General features: G+C 42.7%; 1 protein-coding gene across 3 annotated transcripts in view; it reads right to left on the reverse strand.

The window, feature by feature from the left end:
• The window catches only part of EZH1 (enhancer of zeste 1 polycomb repressive complex 2 subunit), an 89,221-nt gene that overhangs the window by 12,643 nt on the left and 49,869 nt on the right, over positions 1 to 26,709 (reverse strand). For all 3 annotated transcript variants that reach the window (XM_073683596.1, XM_073683597.1, XM_073683595.1), the window contains 8 exons: positions 20,159 to 20,355; positions 18,800 to 18,891; positions 17,622 to 17,662; positions 15,322 to 15,447; positions 11,260 to 11,438; positions 11,055 to 11,150; positions 10,894 to 10,975; positions 8,905 to 8,985 (listed from right to left, as the gene is read on the reverse strand). In XM_073683596.1, coding sequence (XP_073539697.1) covers positions 8,905 to 8,985; positions 10,894 to 10,975; positions 11,055 to 11,150; positions 11,260 to 11,438; positions 15,322 to 15,447; positions 17,622 to 17,662; positions 18,800 to 18,891; positions 20,159 to 20,355 — 894 coding nt within the window. The remainder of the gene's footprint in view (positions 1 to 8,904; positions 8,986 to 10,893; positions 10,976 to 11,054; positions 11,151 to 11,259; positions 11,439 to 15,321; positions 15,448 to 17,621; positions 17,663 to 18,799; positions 18,892 to 20,158; positions 20,356 to 26,709) is intronic.

Consider the following 26,709-nt stretch of genomic DNA (forward strand, 5'->3'; position numbering starts at 1 on the left):
CCCCATACAGAATAATGGCCCCATATAGTCCTCCATACAATATAATGGGTCCCACATAGTCCTCCATACAGTATTATGGGCACCACATAGTTTTCCATATAGTATTATGGGCACCACATAGTCCTCCATACAGTATTATGGGCACCACATAGTCCTCCATACAGAATAATGGCCCCATAAAGTCCTCCATACAGAATAATGGCCCCACATAATCCTCCATACAGTATAATGAGCCCCATATAGTCCTCCATACAGAATAATGGCCCCATATAGTCCTCCATACAGTATAATGAGCCCCACATAGTCCTCCATACAGAATAATGGCCCCATATAGTCCTCCACAAAATATAATGGGTCCCACATAGTTCTCCATACAGTATAATGGGCACCACATAGTCCTCCATACAGAATAATGGACCCCACATAGTCCTCCATACAGTATAATGGGCCCCACATAGTCCCCCATACAGAATAATGGCCCCATATAGTCCTCCATACAATATAATGGGTCCCACATAGTCCTCCAAACAGTATAATGAGCCCCACATAGTCATCCATACAGAATAATGGCCCCATATAGTCCTGCATACAATATAATGGGTCCCACATAGTTCTCCATACAGTATAATGGGCCCCACACAGTTCTCCATACAATATAATGGTCCCATATAGTCCTCCATGCAGAATAATGGGCCCCACATAGTCCTCCATACAGAATAATGGGCCCCACATAGTCCTCCATGCAGAATAATGGGCCCCACATAGTCCACCATGCAACATAATGGGCGCCACATAGTCCTCCATACAGTATTATGGGCCCCACATAGTCCTTCATACAGTATTATGGGCACCACATAGTTCTCCATACAGTATTATGGGCACCACATAGTCCTCCATAACGTATTATGGGCACCGCATAGTCCTCCATACAGTATAATGGCTCCATATAGTTGTCCAAATAGTATTATGGGCACCACATAGTCCTCCATACAGAATAATGGCCCCATAAAGTCCTCCATACAGAATAATGGCCCCACATAGTCCTCCATACAGAATAATGGGCCCCACATAGTCCTCCATACAGTATAATGAGCCCCACATAGTCCTCCATACAGAATAATGGCCCCATACAGTCCTCCATACAGTATAATGGGACCCACATAGTCCTCCATACAGTATAATGAGCCCCACATAGTCCTCCATACAGAATAATGGCCCCATATAGTCCTCCATACAGTAGAATGAGCCCCACATAGTCCTCCATACAGAATAATGGCCCCATACAGTCCGCCACAAAATATAATGGGTCCCACATAGTTCTCCATACAGTATAATGGGCACCACATAGTCCTCCATACAGAATAATGGACCCCACATAGTCCTCCATACAGTATAATGGGCCCCACATAGTCCCCCATACAGAATAATGGCCCCATATAGTCCTCCATACAATATAATGGGTCCCACATAGTCCTCCATACAGTATTATGGGCACCACATAGTTCTCCATATAGTATTATGGGCACCACATAGTCCTCCATACAGTATTATGGGCACCACATAGTCCTCCATACAGTATAATGAGCCCCACATAGTCCTCCATACAGAATAATGGCCCCATATAGTCCTCCATACAGTATAATGATCCCCACATAGTCCTCCATACAGAATAATGGCCCCATATAGTCCTCCACACAATATAATGGGTCCCACATAGTTCTCCATACAGTATAATGGGCCCCACATAGGCCTCCATACAGAATAATGGACCCCACATAGTCCTCCATACAGTATAATGGGCCCCACATAGTCCCCCATACAGAATAATGGCCCCATATAGTCCTCCATACAATATAATGGGTCCCACATAGTCCTCCATACAGTATAATGAGCCCCACATAGTCATCCATACAGAATAATGGCCCCATATAGTCCTCCATACAATATAATGGGTCCCACATAGTTCTCCATACAGTATAATGGGCACCACATAGTCCTCCATACAGAATAATGGACCCACATGTTTCTGGTGTCGCAGGTTAAATAAAACCACCCTGCAGGCCAACCAGTATACAGAAAAAAGGGCCCCACATTAGTTCTCCATACAGTATAATGGGCCCCACACAGTTCTCCATACAATATAATGGTCCCATATAGTCCTCCATGCAGAATAATGGGCCCCACATAGTCCTCCATACAGAATAATGGGCCACACATAGTCCTCTATGCAGAATAATGGACCCCACATAGTCCTCTATGCAGAATAATGGGCCCCACATAGTCCTCCATGCAGAATAATGGGCGCCACATAGTCCTCCATACAGTATTATGGGCCCCACATAGTCCTTCATACAGTATTATGGGCACCACATAGTTCTCCATACAGTATTATGGGCACCACATAGTCCTCCATAACGTATTATGGGCACTACATAGTCCTCCATACAGTATAATGGCTCCATATAGTTGTCTAAATAGTATTATGGGCACCACATAGTCCTCCATACAGAATAATGGCCCCATAAAGTCCTCCATACAGAATAATGGCCCCACATAGTCCTCCATACAGAATAATGGGCCCCACATAGTCCTCCATACAGTATAATGAGCCCCACATAGTCCTCCATATAGTATAATGAGCCCCACATAGTCCTCCATACAGTATAATGGCCCCATATAGTCCTCCATACAGTAGAATGAGCCCCACATAGTCCTCCATACAGAATAATGGCCCCATATAGTCCGCCACAAAATATAATGGGTCCCACATAGTTCTCCATACAGTATAATGGGCACCACATAGTCCTCCATACAGAATAATGGACCCCACATAGTCCTCCATACAGTATAATGGGCCCCACATAGTCCCCCATACAGAATAATGGCCCCATATAGTCCTCCATACAATATAATGGGTCCCACATAGTCCTCCATACAGTATTATGGGCACCACATAGTTCTCCATATAGTATTATGGGCACCACATAGTCCTCCATACAGTATTATGGGCACTACATAGTCCTCCATACAGAATAATGGCCCCATAAAGTCCTCCATACAGAATAATGGCCCCACATAATCCTCCATACAGTATAATGAGCCCCACATAGTCCTCCATACAGAATAATGGCCCCATATAGTCTTCCATACAGTATAATGAGCCCCACATAGTCCTCCATACAGAATAATGGCCCCATATAGTCCTCCACACAATATAATGGGTCCCACATAGTTCTCCATACAGTATAATGGGCACCAAATAGTCCTCCATACAGTATAATGGGCCCCACATAGTCCCCCATACAGAATAATGGCCCCATATAGTCCTCCATACAATATAATGGGCCCCACATAGTCCTCCATACAGTATAATGGGCCCCACATAGTCCCCCATACAGAATAATGGCCCCATATAGTCCTCCATACAATATAATGGGTCCCACATAGTCCTCCATACAGTATAATGAGCCCCACATAGTCCTCCATACAGAATAATGGCCCCATATAGTCCTCCACACAATATAATGGGTCCCACATAGTTCTCCATACAGTATAATGGGCACCACATAGTCCTCCATACAGTATAATGGGCCCCACATAGTCCCCCATACAGAATAATGGCCCCATATAGTCCTCCATACAATATAATGGGTCCCACATAGTCCTCCATACAGTATAATGAGCCCCACATAGTCCTCCATACAGAATAATGGCCCCATATAGTCCTCCACACAATATAATGGGTCCCACATAGTTCTCCATACAGTATAATGGGCACCACATAGTCCTCCATACAGTATAATGGGCCCCACATAGTCCCCCATACAGAATAATGGCCCCATATAGTCCTCCATACAATATAATGGGCCCCACATAGTTCTCCATACAGTATAATGGGCCCCACATAGTCCCCCATACAGAATAATGGCCCCATATAGTCCTCCATACAATATAATGGGTCCCACATAGTCCTCCATACAGTATAATGAGCCCCACATAGTCATCCATACAGAATAATGGCCCCATATAGTCCTGCATACAATATAATGGGTCCCACATAGTCATCCATACAGAATAATGGCCCCATATAGTCCTGCATACAATATAATGGGCCCCACATAGTCCTCCATACAGAATAATGGGCCCCACATAGTCCTCCATACAGTATAATGAGCCCCACATAGTCCTCCATATAGTATAATGAGCCCCACATAGTCCTCCATACAGTATAATGAGCCCCACATAGTCCTCCATACAGTATAATGGGACCCACATAGTCCTCCATACAGTATAATGGGTCCCACATAGTCCTCCATACAGAATAATGGACCCCACATAGTCCTCCATACAGTATAATGGGCCCCACATAGTCCCCCATACAGAATAATGGCCCCATATAGTCCTCCATACAATATAATGGGTCCCACATAGTCCTCCATACAGTATTATGGGCACCACATAGTTTTCCATATAGTATTATGGGCACCACATAGTCCTCCATACAGTATTATGGGCACCACATAGTCCTCCATACAGAATAATGGCCCCATAAAGTCCTCCATACAGAATAATGGCCCCACATAATCCTCCATACAGTATAATGAGCCCCATATAGTCCTCCATACAGAATAATGGCCCCATATAGTCCTCCATACAGTATAATGAGCCCCACATAGTCCTCCATACAGAATAATGGCCCCATATAGTCCTCCACAAAATATAATGGGTCCCACATAGTTCTCCATACAGTATAATGGGCACCACATAGTCCTCCATACAGAATAATGGACCCCACATAGTCCTCCATACAGTATAATGGGCCCCACATAGTCCCCCATACAGAATAATGGCCCCATATAGTCCTCCATACAATATAATGGGTCCCACATAGTCCTCCAAACAGTATAATGAGCCCCACATAGTCATCCATACAGAATAATGGCCCCATATAGTCCTGCATACAATATAATGGGTCCCACATAGTTCTCCATACAGTATAATGGGCCCCACACAGTTCTCCATACAATATAATGGTCCCATATAGTCCTCCATGCAGAATAATGGGCCCCACATAGTCCTCCATACAGAATAATGGGCCCCACATAGTCCTCCATGCAGAATAATGGGCCCCACATAGTCCACCATGCAACATAATGGGCGCCACATAGTCCTCCATACAGTATTATGGGCCCCACATAGTCCTTCATACAGTATTATGGGCACCACATAGTTCTCCATACAGTATTATGGGCACCACATAGTCCTCCATAACGTATTATGGGCACCGCATAGTCCTCCATACAGTATAATGGCTCCATATAGTTGTCCAAATAGTATTATGGGCACCACATAGTCCTCCATACAGAATAATGGCCCCATAAAGTCCTCCATACAGAATAATGGCCCCACATAGTCCTCCATACAGAATAATGGGCCCCACATAGTCCTCCATACAGTATAATGAGCCCCACATAGTCCTCCATACAGAATAATGGCCCCATACAGTCCTCCATACAGTATAATGGGACCCACATAGTCCTCCATACAGTATAATGAGCCCCACATAGTCCTCCATACAGAATAATGGCCCCATATAGTCCTCCATACAGTAGAATGAGCCCCACATAGTCCTCCATACAGAATAATGGCCCCATACAGTCCGCCACAAAATATAATGGGTCCCACATAGTTCTCCATACAGTATAATGGGCACCACATAGTCCTCCATACAGAATAATGGACCCCACATAGTCCTCCATACAGTATAATGGGCCCCACATAGTCCCCCATACAGAATAATGGCCCCATATAGTCCTCCATACAATATAATGGGTCCCACATAGTCCTCCATACAGTATTATGGGCACCACATAGTTCTCCATATAGTATTATGGGCACCACATAGTCCTCCATACAGTATTATGGGCACCACATAGTCCTCCATACAGTATAATGAGCCCCACATAGTCCTCCATACAGAATAATGGCCCCATATAGTCCTCCATACAGTATAATGATCCCCACATAGTCCTCCATACAGAATAATGGCCCCATATAGTCCTCCACACAATATAATGGGTCCCACATAGTTCTCCATACAGTATAATGGGCACCACATAGTCCTCCATACAGAATAATGGACCCCACATAGTCCTCCATACAGTATAATGGGCCCCACATAGTCCCCCATACAGAATAATGGCCCCATATAGTCCTCCATACAATATAATGGGTCCCACATAGTCCTCCATACAGTATAATGAGCCCCACATAGTCATCCATACAGAATAATGGCCCCATATAGTCCTCCATACAATATAATGGGTCCCACATAGTTCTCCATACAGTATAATGGGCACCACATAGTCCTCCATACAGAATAATGGACCCACATGTTTCTGGTGTCGCAGGTTAAATAAAACCACCCTGCAGGCCAACCAGTATACAGAAAAAAGGGCCCCACATTAGTTCTCCATACAGTATAATGGGCCCCACACAGTTCTCCATACAATATAATGGTCCCATATAGTCCTCCATGCAGAATAATGGGCCCCACATAGTCCTCCATACAGAATAATGGGCCACACATAGTCCTCTATGCAGAATAATGGACCCCACATAGTCCTCTATGCAGAATAATGGGCCCCACATAGTCCTCCATGCAGAATAATGGGCGCCACATAGTCCTCCATACAGTAATATGGGCCCCACATAGTCCTTCATACAGTATTATGGGCACCACATAGTTCTCCATACAGTATTATGGGCACCACATAGTCCTCCATAACGTATTATGGGCACTACATAGTCCTCCATACAGTATAATGGCTCCATATAGTTGTCTAAATAGTATTATGGGCACCACATAGTCCTCCATACAGAATAATGGCCCCATAAAGTCCTCCATACAGAATAATGGCCCCACATAGTCCTCCATACAGAATAATGGGCCCCACATAGTCCTCCATACAGTATAATGAGCCCCACATAGTCCTCCATATAGTATAATGAGCCCCACATAGTCCTCCATACAGTATAATGGCCCCATATAGTCCTCCATACAGTAGAATGAGCCCCACATAGTCCTCCATACAGAATAATGGCCCCATATAGTCCGCCACAAAATATAATGGGTCCCACATAGTTCTCCATACAGTATAATGGGCACCACATAGTCCTCCATACAGAATAATGGACCCCACATAGTCCTCCATACAGTATAATGGGCCCCACATAGTCCCCCATACAGAATAATGGCCCCATATAGTCCTCCATACAATATAATGGGTCCCACATAGTCCTCCATACAGTATTATGGGCACCACATAGTTCTCCATATAGTATTATGGGCACCACATAGTCCTCCATACAGTATTATGGGCACTACATAGTCCTCCATACAGAATAATGGCCCCATAAAGTCCTCCATACAGAATAATGGCCCCACATAATCCTCCATACAGTATAATGAGCCCCACATAGTCCTCCATACAGAATAATGGCCCCATATAGTCTTCCATACAGTATAATGAGCCCCACATAGTCCTCCATACAGAATAATGGCCCCATATAGTCCTCCACACAATATAATGGGTCCCACATAGTTCTCCATACAGTATAATGGGCACCAAATAGTCCTCCATACAGTATAATGGGCCCCACATAGTCCCCCATACAGAATAATGGCCCCATATAGTCCTCCATACAATATAATGGGCCCCACATAGTCCTCCATACAGTATAATGGGCCCCACATAGTCCCCCATACAGAATAATGGCCCCATATAGTCCTCCATACAATATAATGGGTCCCACATAGTCCTCCATACAGTATAATGAGCCCCACATAGTCCTCCATACAGAATAATGGCCCCATATAGTCCTCCACACAATATAATGGGTCCCACATAGTTCTCCATACAGTATAATGGGCACCACATAGTCCTCCATACAGTATAATGGGCCCCACATAGTCCCCCATACAGAATAATGGCCCCATATAGTCCTCCATACAATATAATGGGTCCCACATAGTCCTCCATACAGTATAATGAGCCCCACATAGTCCTCCATACAGAATAATGGCCCCATATAGTCCTCCACACAATATAATGGGTCCCACATAGTTCTCCATACAGTATAATGGGCACCACATAGTCCTCCATACAGTATAATGGGCCCCACATAGTCCCCCATACAGAATAATGGCCCCATATAGTCCTCCATACAATATAATGGGCCCCACATAGTCCTCCATACAGTATAATGGGCCCCACATAGTCCCCCATACAGAATAATGGCCCCATATAGTCCTCCATACAATATAATGGGTCCCACATAGTCCTCCATACAGTATAATGAGCCCCACATAGTCATCCATACAGAATAATGGCCCCATATAGTCCTGCATACAATATAATGGGTCCCACATAGTCATCCATACAGAATAATGGCCCCATATAGTCCTGCATACAATATAATGGGTCCCACATAGTTCTCCATACAGTATAATGGACCCACATAGGGTTGATGGTTCTGGTGTCGCAGGTTAAATAAAACCACCCTGCAGGCCAGATTTGGCCCAAGGGCCAGAGTTTGACATGTGTGGTCTGCAATCACTCAGAAGAGGAGTGGAACTGCGCTGGATACCGGAGAAGCTGGAGAAGAACAGGTGAGTATATTAACACACACTTGAACTACAGCATATATACACAGGTTTAGTGAAAAAAAATCTTAATGGGATGACTTCTTTAATAAATATGGCACACCAGCGATTAAGGGTAACTGATAACAAATATGTACTGTATATTACATTTAATGTGAGATGTGATGGATCAAAGCTATAAAAACAGTTCTAATAGGTGGAATATGCAAGATGAATGACCCATGTTCTGTCCGGCTCACCTTTAGCATAGCAATTAGGATTCACTGAGTGGTTTGCAAATCGGATTTTATTCCCTTTCCTTGTAGCGTCCACAACAAAATCTGTCCAGAAAAAAAAAACGAAGTGGAAATCTATACGTGACAAACTTTTTTTCTTACATTATGTGCATAATATATGGGGAAGTCTAAAGGACATTAGTGACAACAATGTGCACAGGGAATTAGGCTGTAACCTAAAGTCTATGGACAACTTTGAGGTGGAAAAAAATTACTTTTACATATGTTAATGGTTCCCTATAGTTAATAAAATTGAAATCTCCATTCCTTCAATCAGTTTCAGACCAGTTTGAAGCCTGCTCCAAGTTTCACCTTTTTCTCCTGTGAGAGTGTCCCTTCCAGTAATATAGGCTGGATGTGAGCTCTGTGTTTCCAGGATGCTGAGGATTTAGAAACTACTATATCATCAGAATTTCTATCCTGCAAACTCCTGTAAAAGTCATTTCTTCCTCTTCTTAAGGGATCATTCAGATGAGTATGTGTGTGACATGGAAATCACACATGAACCCATTATAGCCAGTGCAGATCAATGATTTTCACTTGGACCAATGGTCTGAGTGGAAATACTTGCATCATACTTGTCTGATTGACTGGTACATGTAATCAGGAGGGATCTCCTGCACTCGTCTACTATGCGGACAAGGACATGGAGCTACACACAAAGCCAGTCACGTCCAGTGGTTAAAGGAAAAAATCTGCATCTGTATTTCTGGGGGCATAACTTTAGAAAAATGGGGCACAGAAGAAAAATGAAAACTGCTTCGGAATCAGTGGCGCAGCGGTAATTGGAGGAGATGTTCTAAATTTAAATATTCAGTGAACGGTTCTCTTTGACCCCTTAATGACTGCTAATATGCCTTTTTACTGACTGGGGAATAGCATCCTCTGACAGGTGAAAATGCAGCAAGTGTCAGCTGAACACAAGAGCTGACAACTTTCTGCAATGGCCAAGATCACAGTTAATGGCCATTTAACCCCCCAGCTTCTGCGGTCAATAGCAACAGTGGCATCTGGAAGGTTAACAAAAGGAGAGGGCTACTACTTTAACCCCGAGATTGCAATTGTGTGCTCCTGATGGTTGCCATGACAATCTGCAGGCAATTAATGGACTAGGGGTCTGCCAGCCATGGTTGCCAGTTAATACGTGAGCAATATTTTACTGGACAAAAAAATATATACACATTATTAATTTCATTCATTCCACTTTGCGTTAATTCTTGTGAAGCACCTGTAGGGTTAAACTACTGAAACTGACAGTTTTGAATACTTTGAGGGGTGCGGTTTTTAAAATGGTATCAAAGGGGGGGGTCATCAAATTTATAGGCCCTTCAATATCACTCCAAAAACTGAATAGGTCCCTAAAAATATAAAGGTTTGTAAATTTCCTTTAAAAAAAAAAAAAACTGGGGGAAAAACTGCGGCTAAACTTTTAAACCTTCTAGCAAAACAAGTGATTTGACAAATGATGTTGGCGTAAAGTAGACATACGGGAAATGTTATTACATTTTCGGTGTGTGGTATGATGACTATCTGGTTTAAGGGTATAAACATTAAAAGTTTGAAAATTGATAATTTATCAAAACTTTGGTCAAATTTCCGATATTTTCAGAAATAAACCCAAAACAGATCGACCTTAATTTGCCACTAACAAAGTACAAGGAGTCATGAAAAAATGTTAGAATCCCTGGGATGTATTGAAACATTAAAGAGTTATGACTACAAAATGTGACATGTCAGATTTGTAAATTTTGGCTTGCCACGAAGGAGTTAAAGTAATTAGATCTGTATAAATGTATAGAGCTCTCGGGGTGATAAAGTCGTCAGGTCTTTTTTCCTCTTGTAACAGAATGGTTAAACACAGCGGTGGTCAATGATCAATTTAATTGGCAGGAATCCAAAGCCATTCACCAAATGCCTTTCTGATTGCTGCCGATACAGTAACACTGAACTTACCATTGTTCAGATTAAACAGGAAACTGGACATGTATTTATCGTAGACTTTCCCTCTTCTATCTGCTTCATCCTGGGAAATAAGCTAAATAAACACATTGTACATTATTATCAATAAGGAGAACACCATTTGATTTGTTACAAAGTACAGTCGGGTTACTAACCTCTCCGCAATATTCAGAGATGAACTCATTCTTGTGGACAGACTCTTTGATGAAGGTTCCCCATCCAGCAACATCTGAGGGCGCCAAGAACAAGTGCTGCAGAAGCAAAATGTGTAGGGACATGAAGATTCCTGCGCCAATCCAGAAATCACAGCCCCCTGTGCCCCATCTGCATTGGACAACTAGCAGATGGGGTATGACTTACCTTTTTAAGCCCCCGCTGGATGCTGCAGTTTTTGCAGGACACAATTTTAGAGTCCCAGTGCTCGGCAGCACCGCATGTGAGGCAGAGATCGGGGTCACATTCCCGTACAGCCAGATAACAGGGGCATTGCTTGGTGTTACACTGAGTCTTACACCGGCAACCGGGGAAGCGATTTTGGCCTGTGGGAGAACAAATCAGGTTCAATATAAATGTAAAAGCCAAGCTAATTAATTAGCAGCGTACCAGCAATTTGATTGACCAGCTCCTATTATCATCATCTTCTTATCGGGGCTGAGTCACCAGAAAAGGACATTATTTAAATCAATTTTTTATATTAAAATGTATGTTTATTGTCAATGATGATTTTTTTCCTTACCACTATCTACAATATGTGCACAATTATTAGGCAATTTGTATTTTTGATCATTTTTTTATTGAACAACTACAGTGCTGTCGGTCAGTTCAAGAGGTTAATAAACCTAAATATTTAAGAAAGTAAAAGGGAGGTTTTGTTGCTATGTGCCCACGATTAGGAAGTAGCTGCGCTTTGGACGCAGAGTATATTCGCTGCGTCCAAAGCGCCGCGTTCTAATCAGGCAGGTAAATTCTCATGTGTTCACTGAACCATGTGGATTTACCGCATCCTATACATTCTATTGTGGAAATTTCTGTTACGGAGACCAGCGTCTCCACAACAGTAATTGACATGCTGCGGGTCCTAAAGCCGCGACGCCAGTGAGTTTATGCGACGGCTAATATAAGCACAGTGGGCACGAGATTTCTATAAATTTCATCCACTGTGCTTCTAATGTAGAACGCAATGGTTTGGACACAGCGCAGGTAAGCTGCATCCAAGCCGCTGCTATTCCGGATCGTGGGCACGCAGCCTAGGGCTCTTTCACACGTCAGTATCTCCGGTAGGTGTGGTGACAGTTTCCACACATACCGGAGACACATGTCTGTGTGTTTCCACGGACTGTGTCTCCATGTACTCCATACACTGACATGTCTGTATTTTACACGCTGCACGATCCGTAAAATGTCTCACGCTGAACACACAAGGATGAAATCCGTGTGTCATCAGTGTGACACGTACCGGCGTCTGGGAATCAGTGTACAGTTAGCGCCGGGTGCTGAACGCTGCCCTCATCATTGTCCCCTGCCGTCGCTGTGATCAGCACGAGCAAGAGACAATGTTGGGAGTATTTGTATTCTGATCATGCAGTGTCCCTTGTAAAATAAGAATAAAATAATAAAATCCTTATACTCGCCTGTCCGGAGATGTCCCCCCGCTGTAATCCTCTGACCGCTGACGCTGAGGAGCCAGGGAAAATGAGCCGCTCCAGCGAGAGGGGCCCTGCATTGAGCGGAGCTCAGTGACAGGACACCGCTCCTAAGCGCAGCTCCGGGCCCCGCTCGCTGGAGAGGCTCATTCTCTCCGGCTCCTTGGCGTCAGTTGTCAGAGGATTACAGTGGGCGACATCTCCGGACAGGTGAGTATATGGATTTTATTATTTTATTCTTATTTTTACACAGGGACACGGTAGGAGAAGACTATTACTCCCAATATTGTCTCTTGCTCGTGCTGATCACAGCGCAAGCAAGGAACAATGATGAGGGCAGTGTTCAGCACCCGCACTTGGGAACAACGCTAATTTTACCACTGATTCCCAAGCGCCGGTAAGTGTGATCCTGATGCGGCACATGGTTGCCACACGTGTGACACACACGAACACACGAATATCTCCGGTACCGGTTTTTCCGGTACCGGAAATGTACGGACATGTGAAACTGCCCTTAGGAGAAAATCTGTGTGCAGAATTCATTAATTCAAAATGTACAAAAAGACATTTGACAAAGAAAAAAATATAGAAATATACAGTCATAAGCCTATGGAAAATGGCAGTGCTTTCCAGAAAGTGGATCGTCAACAGATTAAGAAACTAAGCACAGCAAAGTGACAATCCACTTTTTGAGAAGCACCAGCCACAGTCCTCAAGACACTGATCAGAGAGGTGACTGTTTTCCTTCACCGTAAATCTCCTGTTTAAGAAGGGCTATAGGTTCTCAATAGGGTTTAGGTCAGGTGAGGAAGGGGCTAGGTCATTATTCTTTCATCTTTAACCCCTTAACGACATGTGCCGTGTCTCTCCCTTTGGCGAGGGCGTCGACGATGAACCCGCACCTTTCTGGGGGACATGACAGCTGATCTGATCAGCTGTCATGTGACCCTAACAGCTGCGGGTGGAATCACTAATCCCATCCATTGGCGCTCGTGTCACGCAACCGCGGGTCGCCGATGGGTTGGCATGACAACACAGGGTCTGCAGACCCCTGCGGTTGTCATTGCGAGGATGCTATGAGCGATGCCCAGTGGTCGGCGCTCATAGCAAGTGAGCATTTCAGCTACACACAGGCGATCAGATGATCGTAGCTTCTAGTCTCCCATGGAGTCTATTGAAGCATGTAAAAAGTAAAAAAAATATATATATATTTTAAAATATAAAAGCTTAAATCACCCCTCTTTTGCCCCATTCAAAATAAAACAATTAAAAAATATATATCAAATTTACACATATTTGGTATCACCGCATTCAGAATCGCCCGATCTATCAATATATAAAAAGAATTAATCCAATTGGTAAACAGCATAAAAAGAAAAAAAATGAAAACGCCAGAATTACGTTTTTTTGGTCTCCGCAACATTGCAGTAAAATGAAATATCGGGCGATCCAAACATCACATCTACCCCAAAAAGGTATCAATAAAAAAGTGAGCTCGACACGCAAAAAAAAGCCCTCACCCGGCCTCAGATCCCAAAAAATGGAGACTTTTTTTTTAAACAAACTTTGGATTTTTTTTTTCACCACTTAAATAAAAAAGAACCTATACATGTTTGGTATCTACGAACTCATAATGACCTGGGGAATCATAATGGCAGGTCAGCTTTAGCATTTAGTGAACATGGTAAAAAAATAAATAACTGTGGAATTACACTTTTTTGCAATTTCACCGCACTTTTTTTTCCCCGTTTTCCAGTACACAATATGGTAAAACTAATGGTGATGTTCAAAAGTACAACTTGTCTCGCAAAAACTAAGTTCTCACACGGCCATATTGATCAAAAAAATAAAAAAGTTATGGCTCTGGGAAGAAGGGGAGCAAAAAACGAAAGCGCAAAAACGGAAAATGGCCCGGGGGTGAAAGGGTTAAGGCGTTTACTGGCAACCAAGCAGTGGAGACTTTGTTGCATGTGATGGAGCATTGCCCTGCATGTTTGTTTGTTTTTTTATTTTAATTACAGACTTATTCCCGTCCCACTGCTTGAAGAAAGTGTTTTCTAAAAACTGGCAGTAGGTTTTGAGAGTTGATTTTTGAGTCCATCTTGAACCCGAAAAGGTCCAACTAGCTCATCTTTAATAATACCAGTCCTTAGCAGTACCCCACCTCCATCTTGCTGGTGTCTCAGGAGGTCTGTGCCCGTTACAGACCCAGCCACAGCCCATCCATCTGGTCTGTCAAGAGTCACTCTAATCTCATTAGTCCATAAACCTTTGAAAAGTCATCCTTAGATATTTCTTGGCTCAGTTTTAACTTCTGTGTCTTGTTCATATCAGTTTTCTTAGGTTTAGAACTTATTATACTACACAAAGTCCTCAATCTACCACTTACCTCAATGCAAATCCACCCAGTGCAACAAACACAGATGTAAGTTTTTGTTTGCAGCACATATAAAAGACCCTCACAGAAAATGCCATCACTTTACAGTATGTGAATTTCTGAGACTGTAGAATCTCTTTGAGTATACGCCTTTCCAACATTAAAACTCTCTAGTGTTGTCTTTTCACCCTTATCCCATAAGTCTGGCATCTTACATCCAACATTCATGGTCTGAGTATGAACAGTGATGTACAGACCGGCTGCGAGTCTCATATATGTCTGTAAGGTTGTTGAGTTTGGGCCAGGAGACCGGCGGCCAGTCCGTGCATCACGGTCCCTACTGGGACCATGAATGTGTGAAGCCGGCCTTAACCATGATGTCAATCACATGTAATTACTCACAATCAGGGTTGCACTGACAGAACTTTTCACAGAAGTTCTGAGTCATGATGCAGGGACAAGTGCTGTCACACGGATGATCTGGGTGGTCACAGGGCTGATAGTTATATACTTGGTTTGCCGAATTATCTGTTTTCAAGAAAAAACAAGATCAGTCATTATTTTGTAATTTATGATTTTACTTCTGAAAACCCTAAAGAGAACGACACTTTCTGTTTGTTGGAGATACAGTTAATAGACAATATAACTACAGATACGTATTACATATGGAGGCAGAAAACGCCTCCTGCCACATCTGTGGATCCAGTGCAGGCACCTCTGGTGGTCAGTGCTAGCTCCAGAAGCAATGACTACACGTCATCTGAGATTTCTCTGACAACGAGCTGTTCCAGTCGCCAGATTGCTGCAGGCAGTCCCAGCACTATGTGAGATCCTGATGGCAGAGTCAGCGCTGACCATAGGAGCAGCCTACACTGGATGGCAGGAGGAGAGTACACGTCCGTTTGTTATTTTATGACAACTCATGCCTTAAAAAAAATTAAATACTGGACAAAGCCTTAGAAGGGTTATTATGGGCATATTTGTTGTTTTAATCAATATACATGGTATAAAATTAAGGTTTTTATTAACCAACACGTTTTGGAGCCCAAATGGTGCTTTTTTTCAAGGTGAAAAAAACAAATAGCATTTGTTTTTTTTACCTTGAAAAAGGTGCCACTCCATGCCAAAATGCATTGGTTACTAAAAGCTTTCCCTTTATACTATCGAGGATTCTTCATTTCCAGAAGAGCAGCCCAGGTACTGTGATCTCTCCACTGAAGTGAATTGCTATCTGGAAGCTTTTTTCCTCCAGCCTCGGGGCCGCAGCCACAGATTCTAAGGCTCTTATTGGTGTTGTGTCCATACCCAACCACCCCAGGTGAGCATTACCATCACTCCCACTCGCTCTCATTTCTCTGGCTGTATTGTCTTACTGTGCACTTCTCAGTGACCTTGGACAGCAAAGTCAGACCTAATACACACGGGCATGGAAGTGATACGGCTCCTTAATAAGGATCTGTCACTTACCAGAATTTTCTTTACCTGGTGTAAATGCCAATGTACTCCTGAATCTGGTCTTTTGTTCCTGTGCCTTTCTGTTCCTAAGATATGGCCTTCACTTCCCTATATGTATCAATCTAATATTGTTGGCCAATGGGGAGTAAACCTCAACTTTTCTCTGTGGGCATCTTCTTGAGGATAAAGCCCCTTTGGCTAACAAGACTAGATTTACATACAAGGAAAGCGATGCCATATGTGAGGAACAAAGAATAAACAATGCCAGATTCAGGACAACAAGGGCACTTGCAGCAGGTAAAACAATTACTAATTTATGGCAAGTGACATAACCTCTTTAATAAGGCAGTGCCTATAGGTTGGAGTAACTCTCCTCTCTGTCAATCCCTGCACTGGTTCCCATTACCGAGAGACTCCAGTTCAAAACCCTACCCATGGCATACAAAGACATTTACAATCTGTGTCCTCCATATATCTCTGACCTAGTCTCCCAGTACTTACCTGCACGCAACCTCCGATCCTCACAAGATCTCCTACTCTACTCCCCTCTTATCTCCTCTTCCCACAACTGTATACAAGATTTCTCCCGTGCATCCCCCCTACTCTGGAAGTCTCTACCCCAACATATCAGACTCTCTCCTACCGTGGAAACCTTCAAAAGGAACCTGAAGACCCACCTCTTCCGACAAGCGTACAACCTGCAGTAATCCTCACTCCACCATAAAGCTGCATGACCAGCTCTACCCTCACCTAATGTATCCTCACCCATCCCTTGTAGACTGTGAGCCCTCGCGGGTAGGGTTCTCGCTCCTCCTGTACCAGTCGCCGTCACGTTTTGTTAAAGATCATTGTAATTGTTCTTGTATGTATACCCCTTTCTCACATGTAAAGCGCCATGGAATAAATGGCGCTATACTAATAAATAATAATAACTCCAAGAATATGGAGTCTGATAGACTTGTCACACTTTTTTTTCTATTAAATTTTAAAAGAATCCAAAACAAAACAAAACACCCCTCTATGAAACTGAGCCCATATGGAGATATAGTAAAGACTCTACAACTCTATGGCTGCTTTTTTCACATGGCTGTATAGAGCAGAGTCACAATGCAGCTTTGTGCGTGAGCCCTTATAATGATTACTGGGCAGTATGTCCGACTGTGGAAGGGAATTAGTTTAGTGATCACTATTCTGCTGAAATGAACACAGCGTTTTACGCAGAAGCGAATCTGCAGCTTACAACTTACCCTTTTTAAGCTGAATCTTCCTGCAATGTGCGGCCCACAGTCTACAAAGGAAACAGAATATGGAGAAAATAATTAAAAAAAAATCATTGAAGCTCAACTAACATAAGCCACATAAATAAAGACGGCATCAATACAACTTCTACAATATGTGCGCATGGGGATTTTGAAAGCACCAATCATGTTTTGAACTGTGAATTACAGCAGATCTGCAGTGTGGGATGTACAAAGAAAATCTGCAGCAATTTCCCATTATGTGAAAATCCCTTACACACACTGCAGCTCTGTGATTATATTTTTCTCTTTTAGTAGGTAAAATCTATTTTTAACATTACATTTTCACAATATACAAGTAAAAAAAATATAGCCAATACTCATATAAACAATCCACATTCTTGATATATTTTATTTAATGAAGTCCTGTGATTTGCTGAAAAATTGAGTTAAAACAACTTTAAAAATCTGTGCTCCCCTTATTTTGTCGCTCTTTTCCGTTCTGTTTTGTGTCGCTCCATTGGAGAGATATTCACATTTGCTGCTTTTGCAGGGCAGTATGGGAAATCTCTGCTTGTAGTGCACCGGGTGTTTTTTCAGTCTTCTTTTGGGGTACTCGCTTTCACCACTTCTTCCCAGATGCTAACAATCACAACTCAGCAGCGTGAGATTCATAGACTACTAGATCAGTTGCCGAGCTGCGAATGGCAGCATCTGGGAGGGATAGGTGAAAGGGCATGTGCCCAGAGAAATACTCAGTTAGACTGCAAGCAGAGATTTCACATACTACGCTCCAAAAACAACTAATGTGAATATCTCTGCAATGGACCAATACAGCACAAAAAAATGGGAAAAAAAGCAGAAGAATCAGAATTGAGGTATTTAGACAGTAAATAGTGAATTTAAGGGAAATGTACTATTCAGGTGTGAATAGGTATGAAATTGCCTCTTCAAATAAGAAAGACATTAATGGTTACAGCAGCTGTGGAGATTGGGCAGAGTTTGTGCAAACAGGGGTCATAGCCAATATCTCAGTCGTTATATCCCGGAAAGATTCATGTCCCCCTTACTTTTGGCTTATTTATTTGGTTTCACAAGAGACCAGGCTTTCTATGATTCCTTGTAGCATCCCTTCTGGAAAACATCTATACTACTTTGAGTGACACATTAACGTTGATCAACCATACCTGTGCTTTCTCTTCTTTTTTTGCGCAGTACTCATCAGTTCTTTAGTGGGCACTTTCAGAATAAGTGAATCTTTCACAGCAAACTGAAAAACCTTTACAAAAAGTTAATGACAACAGATGATGCCCTCTGGTCTAGTGCTGTCTACACAAGATAAAAATCACTGCAATATCAGAAAAATGGTCTAATATAATCGATGTTCACAGCTGGCCCAGTGGTGAGACACAAAGCCTGTCCAGCACTGGCAAACACCAACGTCATTGGAGACTTTAATTTAAAATCATCTTTTGGGCTGAAACTTTCTATGTCTAAGAACAGAAGTGTGAAAAGCATTAGGTACTGGCTTTTCACCAATGAAGTTAAACCTAAAAGTTGACTGCATATCATAGAAACTTAGAAAATTGCCCAAAAAAAAGGCTACTGGGGCCATCAAGTCTGCCCTTAAAGATGTTGTCCTTAGGATAGTTCATCAATGTCTGATTGGTTGGGGTCCGACACCACCCACACTGTTCTCGATGGCGGCAGTCGCTGGCCAGAACTGTTCAATTGTGGAGCTGCTCAGTCTTCTGATAGTGGCCACGGCAAGGCACTGCACATTCGCCTCCTATTAATTTGAATAGGAGGCGGATCTGCAGTACCCTGCCGCGGCCACTATCAAAAGACGGACCAGCTTCACTATTGAGCACTTTTGACCTGTGCCTGCTGCCGCCATCGAGAACAGGTGATCGGCGAGGGTGCCAATTGTAAAAATTGGCCTGGTCATTAACGTGCAAACCACCCTCGGGGTAAAGGGGTTAAAGAGGTTGTCCACTACTTTAGCATTGATGACCTATTCTTGGGATAGGTCATCAATGTCTGATCGGCCGGGGTCTGACACCTGGCACCCCCACCAATCAGCTGTTATTGGAATCGGCGGCCGCCGCTGGCCGGAAGTACTCACTTGCGGAGTTGGGCGTTTTCTGTTAGTGGCCAAGGCTTGGTACTACATATCCACCTCCTATTCAAATCAATAGGAGGCAGATGTGTAATACCCTGCTGCGGCCACTATCAGAAGACAGCCAGCTCCGCAAATGAGTACTTCTGGCCGGCGGTCGCCACCGACTTCGATAACAGCTGATCGGTGGGGGGCGCCGGGAGTCAGACCCCGACCAATCAGACATTGATGACCTATCCTGAGGATAGGTCATCAATGATAAAGTAGTGGACAAGTTCTTCAAACTCTTAGAATACCTTAACTGCATGTTTACACCAGACATGGATACGTGCAACACAGATAACCATATATTCTACTATGAGCGCATGATGTGTACACAGACCTCTTTAGACACTCTTACACCTGCCTATATGCTTTTATTTTGTACCTGCTTGCATGTCTTGGTGCCCATAAGTCGGGCAATAGAACAGAAGTTGTTGAAGTAGGTCCCATGGAAAACTCTGAATAGAGATTCCTCGGCTCCGGACCATTCCACCGGTTCGCTGGTTTCTGAACCCTCAGGCAAGTCTCCACTCATGCTTCCCTGCCTCTGCCTTGTGGGGGTTTGGCAGCGAGAATTTCCTTCTGTATTAAAACAATTGCATCATGCTACTAATTGTGAACTAGTAAATATGTACTACACAATTCACTTACCCAATTATAACAATAACAAAACAAGACTAATATACAGGCGACTGTGAATGTACAGCATATTCCTAACTAGAACAGATACATTTCCCAGTTTTACAAACTCCCTAAATCAGCACTTCTGCTCAGTTGACACACTTTGAAATAGGTCCTCTCTTTAGAAAGTCAAAGGGGTATCCTGATCTTCTACATATATGACATGTCCAAAGGATTTGCCATAAAGGTACAGTAGATGTGGGTCCCATGTACATATCTCAAGGACAAGGCCCAATGCATGCTGCAGTCAGTGGAGCGGTGGTCAGAATATACATACAGTTGAAACCAGAAGTTTACATACACTATATAAAAAGACACATATGCATGTTTTTCTCAATATCTGACATGAAATCAGAATAAACCTTTCCCGTTTTAGGTCAATTAGGATTACCATAATTTTTAATATTTGCCAAATGCCAGAATAATGAGAGCGAGAGAATGTTTTAAGGCATTTTTATTACTTACTACAAAGTCAAAAGTTTACATACACTAAGATTACTATGCCTTTAAACAATTCTGGACTGCCCATATGACGACGTCATGTGTTTGGAAGCTTCTGATAGTTTTTTTGGCATCATCTGAGTTAATTAGAGACACACCTGTGGATGTATTTTAATGCACACCTGAAACACACTGCTTCTTTATGTAACATCATGGAACAGTCTAAAGAAATCAGCCAAGATATCAGGAAGAGAATTGTGGACTTGCACAAGTCTGGCTCATCCTTGGGTACAATTTCACGATACCTGAAGGTGCCTCGTTCATCTGTATAAACAATTATATGCAAGTACAAAAAAGATGGGACTGTCCAGCCATCATACCGCTCAGGAAGGAGACGGGTTCTGTGTCCCGGAGATGAACGTGCTTTGGTCCGACATGTGCATATCAACCCAAGGACAAAAGCAAAAGACCTTGTGAAGATGATGGCGGAAGCTTGTAAAATTGTGTCAATATCCACAGTGAAACGAGTACTGTATCAACATGGGCTGAAAGGCCACTCAGCCAGGAAGAAGCCATTACTCAAAAAGAAACATAAAAAAGCCAGATTAATATTTGCAAATGCACACAAGAACAAAGACCTTGATTTTTGGAGACATGTCCTGTGGTCTGATGAAACTAAAATTGAACTTTTTGGGCATAATGACCATCGTTACGTTTGGAGGAAAAAGGGAGAAGCTTGGAAGCCTAAGAACACCCTCCCAACTGTGAAACACGGGGGTGGTAGGCAGCATCATGTTGTGGGGTTGTTTTGCTGAAGGAGGGACTGGAGCACTTCACAAAATATATGGCATCATGAGAAAAGAAGATTATGTGGCAATACTGAAGCAACATCTCAAGACATCAGCCAGGAAAGTTAAAGCTTGGGTGGAAATGGGTCTTCCAAATGGACAATGACCCAAAGCATACTGCCAAAATGATAAAGTGGCTTAAAGATAAAAAAGTCAATGTTTTGGAGTCCAAATTGGGAAGAAGAGAAAGCCAGCACCAAGTACTGTTATGGGGTCTGTAATCAATTGCTGTTTAAGGTAAACTGAGGCATCTCACCCTGTGGAGACCGGGTGCTACTCCAACTGCAAAAAGTGAGTACAACAAGTAACAATATGGAGAAAAACAGGAGAGCACTCACCGGTCTAAAAAATCCTCCTTTATTTCATCTGTTAAAAATTCATAGCAGGGGGTCGGTGGCACACATTGAAGGACGACGGCCGTTTCATGCACACCGCGCTTCCACAGGTCCACTTTTGGAGTGGCCATCACAAAGCCCTGATCTCAATCCTATTGAAAATTTATGGGCAAAGCTGAAAAGGCAGGTGCGAGCAAGGCGACCTACAAACCTGGATCAGTTACACCAGTTTTGTCAGGAGGAATGGGCCTGAATAACGACCAACTATTGTGAGAAGCTTGTGGAAGGATATCCCAAACGTTTGACCCAAGTCATTCAGTTTAAGGGCAATGGTACAAAATACTAATGAAATGTATGTAAACTTTTGACTTTGCAGTAAGTGTAAGTAATAAAAATGCCTTAAAACATTCTCTCTCTTTCATTATTCTGGCATTTGGCAAATATTAAAAATTATGGTAATCCTAATTGACCTAAAACGGGAAAGGTTTATTCTGATTTCATGTCAGAAATTGAGAAAAACATGCATATGTGTCTTTTTATATAGTGTATGGAAACTTCTGGTTTCAACTGAAAAATATTTAGATTTGAGAATCCTCAGTGGTTGATACCTTTTAATGGCTAACTGAAAAAATGGTAACAAATTGCAAGCTTTCGAGACTACTCAGGTCTCTTCATCAGGCATAGTATACCACAAAATCTGAAGTCACATATTTATACACGATAAGACACACAAAAATGCAGTAGGTAAGACAGGTGATGAAAAGCAGAGTTTTTATGGAAGAGATAAACAGTTCTGGCTATAAATATTTTAGCAGTTAATAGATAAGGAGTATGAAGGTTTTATTGTCCTGTGACTAGGTCCAGTGTTGTGATGGCCTCACAGGTCTGATAGTCTGAGAAGCACATTCCTTAGTTGATGTAGAATGACATAAATCCATGCGACACATTCATTCCTGCTCTGAAATTGTTAAAGGTCACCATCAGTTTATATTCTGAGATTCTTCTTTCTCTTTGAGATTTGAAGTTACATTTTAATACCAGTAATTTCATGTCTTTTATGCTGTGATCAGGGGAACAAAAATGCTTGGCTACAGGTAGATCTATTCTTTTGTCTTTTATTGCGTGGCGATGATGATTCATCCTTGTTCTAAGTTTTTGCCCCGTCTCCCCTACATAAAGACCCCCAGCTGGACATTTGGTACATATAATTAAGTACACTACATTAGATGTGATACAGCTGAACGTACCTGGGATCTTATAGTCCTGATGTGAATTGGGAATCTTTATCTGGTCTGTGGTCGTTATAAACGGACAGGATTTACATTTTTTCTGGTTGCAAGAAAAGGTACCTGCAGCTGGTGGAGATGACAGGGAGCTTCTGACAATGATGCTTCTTAGATTTGGGGGCTGCCTGAAACACAGAAGTGGGGGGTCTGGAAATATGGATTGTAATCGGGCATCTTTTTGTAGTAAGGGTTGTAGTTTCCATGCAGCTCTTCTTAGCGCCTCCAGATTTGGATTGTAGGTGACTACTAGAGGCACCCGGTTGTTTTCTTGTTTGGTTTTGTAATGTAGGAGATGATTCCTTGATATTCTGGTGGCTCTTGTAATCTGGTTCTCAATTGTTCTTGGATGGTAGCCCTGATTCAAAAAGGTCTTTCTGAGGCCATCAAGGTGTTTGTCTCTATCCATCTGGTTGGAACATATCCGATTGTATTTGATGGCTTGGCTGTAAGAAATAGAGTTTTTTATGTGTTTTGGATGGAAACTGTCTCATTTAAGGTATGTAGGACGGTCGATTGGTTTCCGGTACAAGGATGTCTCTATTTCATTGTTCTGTAGCTTGATGATGGTGTCCAAAAAGTTAATTTCAGTACAGGAGTAGTTGAGTGTTAGGCTGATGGTGGGATGAAATCGATTGAAGTGTTCATGGAACTTCTTCAGCTGTTACTTAGACCCCGTCCAGATGATTAAAATATCGTCAATGAAACGATAGTAGGCCAGTGGCCTGATCGGACATGAGGACAAAGTCACTTTCAAGCTTGGCCATGAAAAGATTTGCGTACTGTGGAGCCATTTTACTTCCCATCACTGTACCAGTTTCCTGTAGATATATGTTGTTATCAAATTCAAAGTAATTGTGGGTGAGGGTGAATTCTGTAAGTTTGACCACAGAATCAGCAACAATTCCTGTTTTTTCTATGAAGATTTTGCAGGCATTTATTCCATCCTTGTGTGGGATATTAGAATACAACGATTCCACATCCATGGTGGCCAGGATGGTTCCTTCTGGTAGAGGACCTATTGCTGCTAGTTTATTCAGTGGGTCTGTCGTGTCCTGAATGTAGCTGGGTGTACTCTTTACCAGTGGTTTAAGAACACACTCTACCCATCCAGAAACTTGCTCAGTAAGGTTGCCCACACATGAAATAATTGGTCTTCATGGATTTCCAGATTTGTGGATTTTGTGAAGGATATAGAATGTCCCTATTCTTGGACTCTCTGGTATCAGGTCATCGGCTCTTATGGATTCGTCAGGCAGACAAGATGCCAACTTGTTTAGTTCCTTGTAATAGTCCTGTGTAGGGTCAGACTCCAGTTTTTTGTAGTAGTGCTTGTCCACCAGTTGTCTGTTTGCTTCCTTCATGTAGTCTGATGTGTTCATCATCACTATTGCACCACCTTTGTCAGCAGGTTTAATGATGATTTCTTTGTTGGTTTTCAAAGATTGTATGGCCTTTCTCTCCTGGGCACTGATGTTGGATTTTATCACATGTCTGAAGGAGTATATATGTATCCAAATGAGGGTTTCGTCCAGGTGGAGGTGTCCAATCTGACCTCTTCTTGGTTGTCAAGATCCCTTTTCCTTCAGTTTGGGTGGGTTCTGAATCTTCTGTAGCATTGAAGTATTCCCACAGGCGCAGTCTCCTGAAATAATTTTCCATATCACTGCAGAGTTCAGTTTTATCTAGGGCCTTAGTAGGACAAAATGAGAGTCCTCTAGAAAGCACGGCCAGCTCCGCTTTGTTGGGTGTATAATCTGAGAGATTGATGACACAGTTAGATGCTTCTGTGTCTAGAATGGAGTTTTTGTCCAAATTGTCAGGTTTTGGCTCGTATAGCATCCTGAATTTAGGCGCAATCTGTGCAGCTTCTTTTCCTTGTTATGAATCAGAAGGATCCGTAGTTTGTTGTAGTATTGCTGTAATTTTTGCTCTGTGTTTTCTGTAAGTGTTTTCCTCCGAGTTTCAAATTGCCCTTGGACTTTACTCTTGATGCTGTAGAAGACATGCAAAAGGTGGTTCCTTAGTCTCTCAGAAGTCCTGTGGCAAAGGTTTTGTGCATAATGAGTATTGTAGGTATGAAGAATTGGGTTTGTAATCCAGAGTTCTTTGGGAATTAGATTCTCCTTTTTGCATTTAGATACGAAAAAAAAGGCGCTGTCCAATTGTGCACGTTTCTTCAGAAGTGGCTTAAGTTCCATGAAGATGCGGCACATTCTGGTATCCTCCATTTTGATATAGGGAAAATATATATTCTTGTACCGTGTTAGCCAGTAGATAGAAAAATATTTAGATGAGGACTCTCAAATCTAAATATTTCTCTATCTACTGGCTAACCTGGTTTCAACTGTACATTTGTATGGTAATTCTGACCACATCTATAACTATTGAAAGAGCGAAACTGGACTCGGTTCTCGAAATAGATGCAAGTCCCATCAGTGGGATCTGCATCTACTATACAATTATGGAATACTTAAGAATGATACTTGCTGCTGAGAACCCAATGATTCTGAGAATAGGCTCCCTAAAGTCCTGTGTGAATGAAGCATTAGTGAGCATGTGCGACCAGCACTCCTATAGGCAGTTAATGAAGTTGTCCATTACTTGGACAACTTCTTGCCATACCCCACGCTTGGCCCCGATAAAATAAGAAAACTTATACTCACCTCCCGTGCTGGCGCTGTTCCAGCGGTGTCGGCACTCGCGGTCCCGGGGCTCTCATGCTGTTGTTGTGACACGTGACCCCGGCGCCCAATCAGCGCTGGCGTCACTGTCCCCGCCTTTGGACAAACTGAACATGAAGAGGAAGTCAGAGATCAGCCGCAGCTCAAACTTTCTCTTCATGTTCAAATCGACAGAAGTTGGGGCCAGTGATGTCAGTGCTGATTGGGCGACAGCGTCACAACAACCACACAAGAGCCCCGGGTCCGCGAGTGCCAACACCGCTGGAACAGATACTAGAAGACTGGCGTACACTTGGTCGTATTTCGAGGTTCTGATGGAATGGGGCACGTGACCCATTGACCAACGCAAGAGAGATTCACCGCACACTCTAAATTTTGATGATTTAGGCTATGTGCCCACGATGCAGAAATGAAGCAGAAAATTTCTGCAGCATTTGTGCATCTCCCTGGCAGAAAAAAACGCATGCAGATTGTGCATGCGTTTTTCCTGCAGAATACATGCGGATACACATGCGGATTCACATGCGTTTCCGCATGCAGATTGACAAGCGCTTTCCAGGCGATAGCATCACTTGGAAAGTGCTTGACAACTAGGTCACACTGTATAAATCCATGCAAACAGCATGGATTTATACAGTGTGAACCGTAAAAATTAAAACAAATA

This window comes from Phyllobates terribilis, unplaced genomic scaffold (assembly GCF_046119375.1).
Source record: "Phyllobates terribilis strain yellow unplaced genomic scaffold, ASM4611937v1 Scaffold_5__5_contigs__length_657084704, whole genome shotgun sequence".
Taxonomy (NCBI): Eukaryota; Metazoa; Chordata; class Amphibia; order Anura; family Dendrobatidae; genus Phyllobates; species Phyllobates terribilis.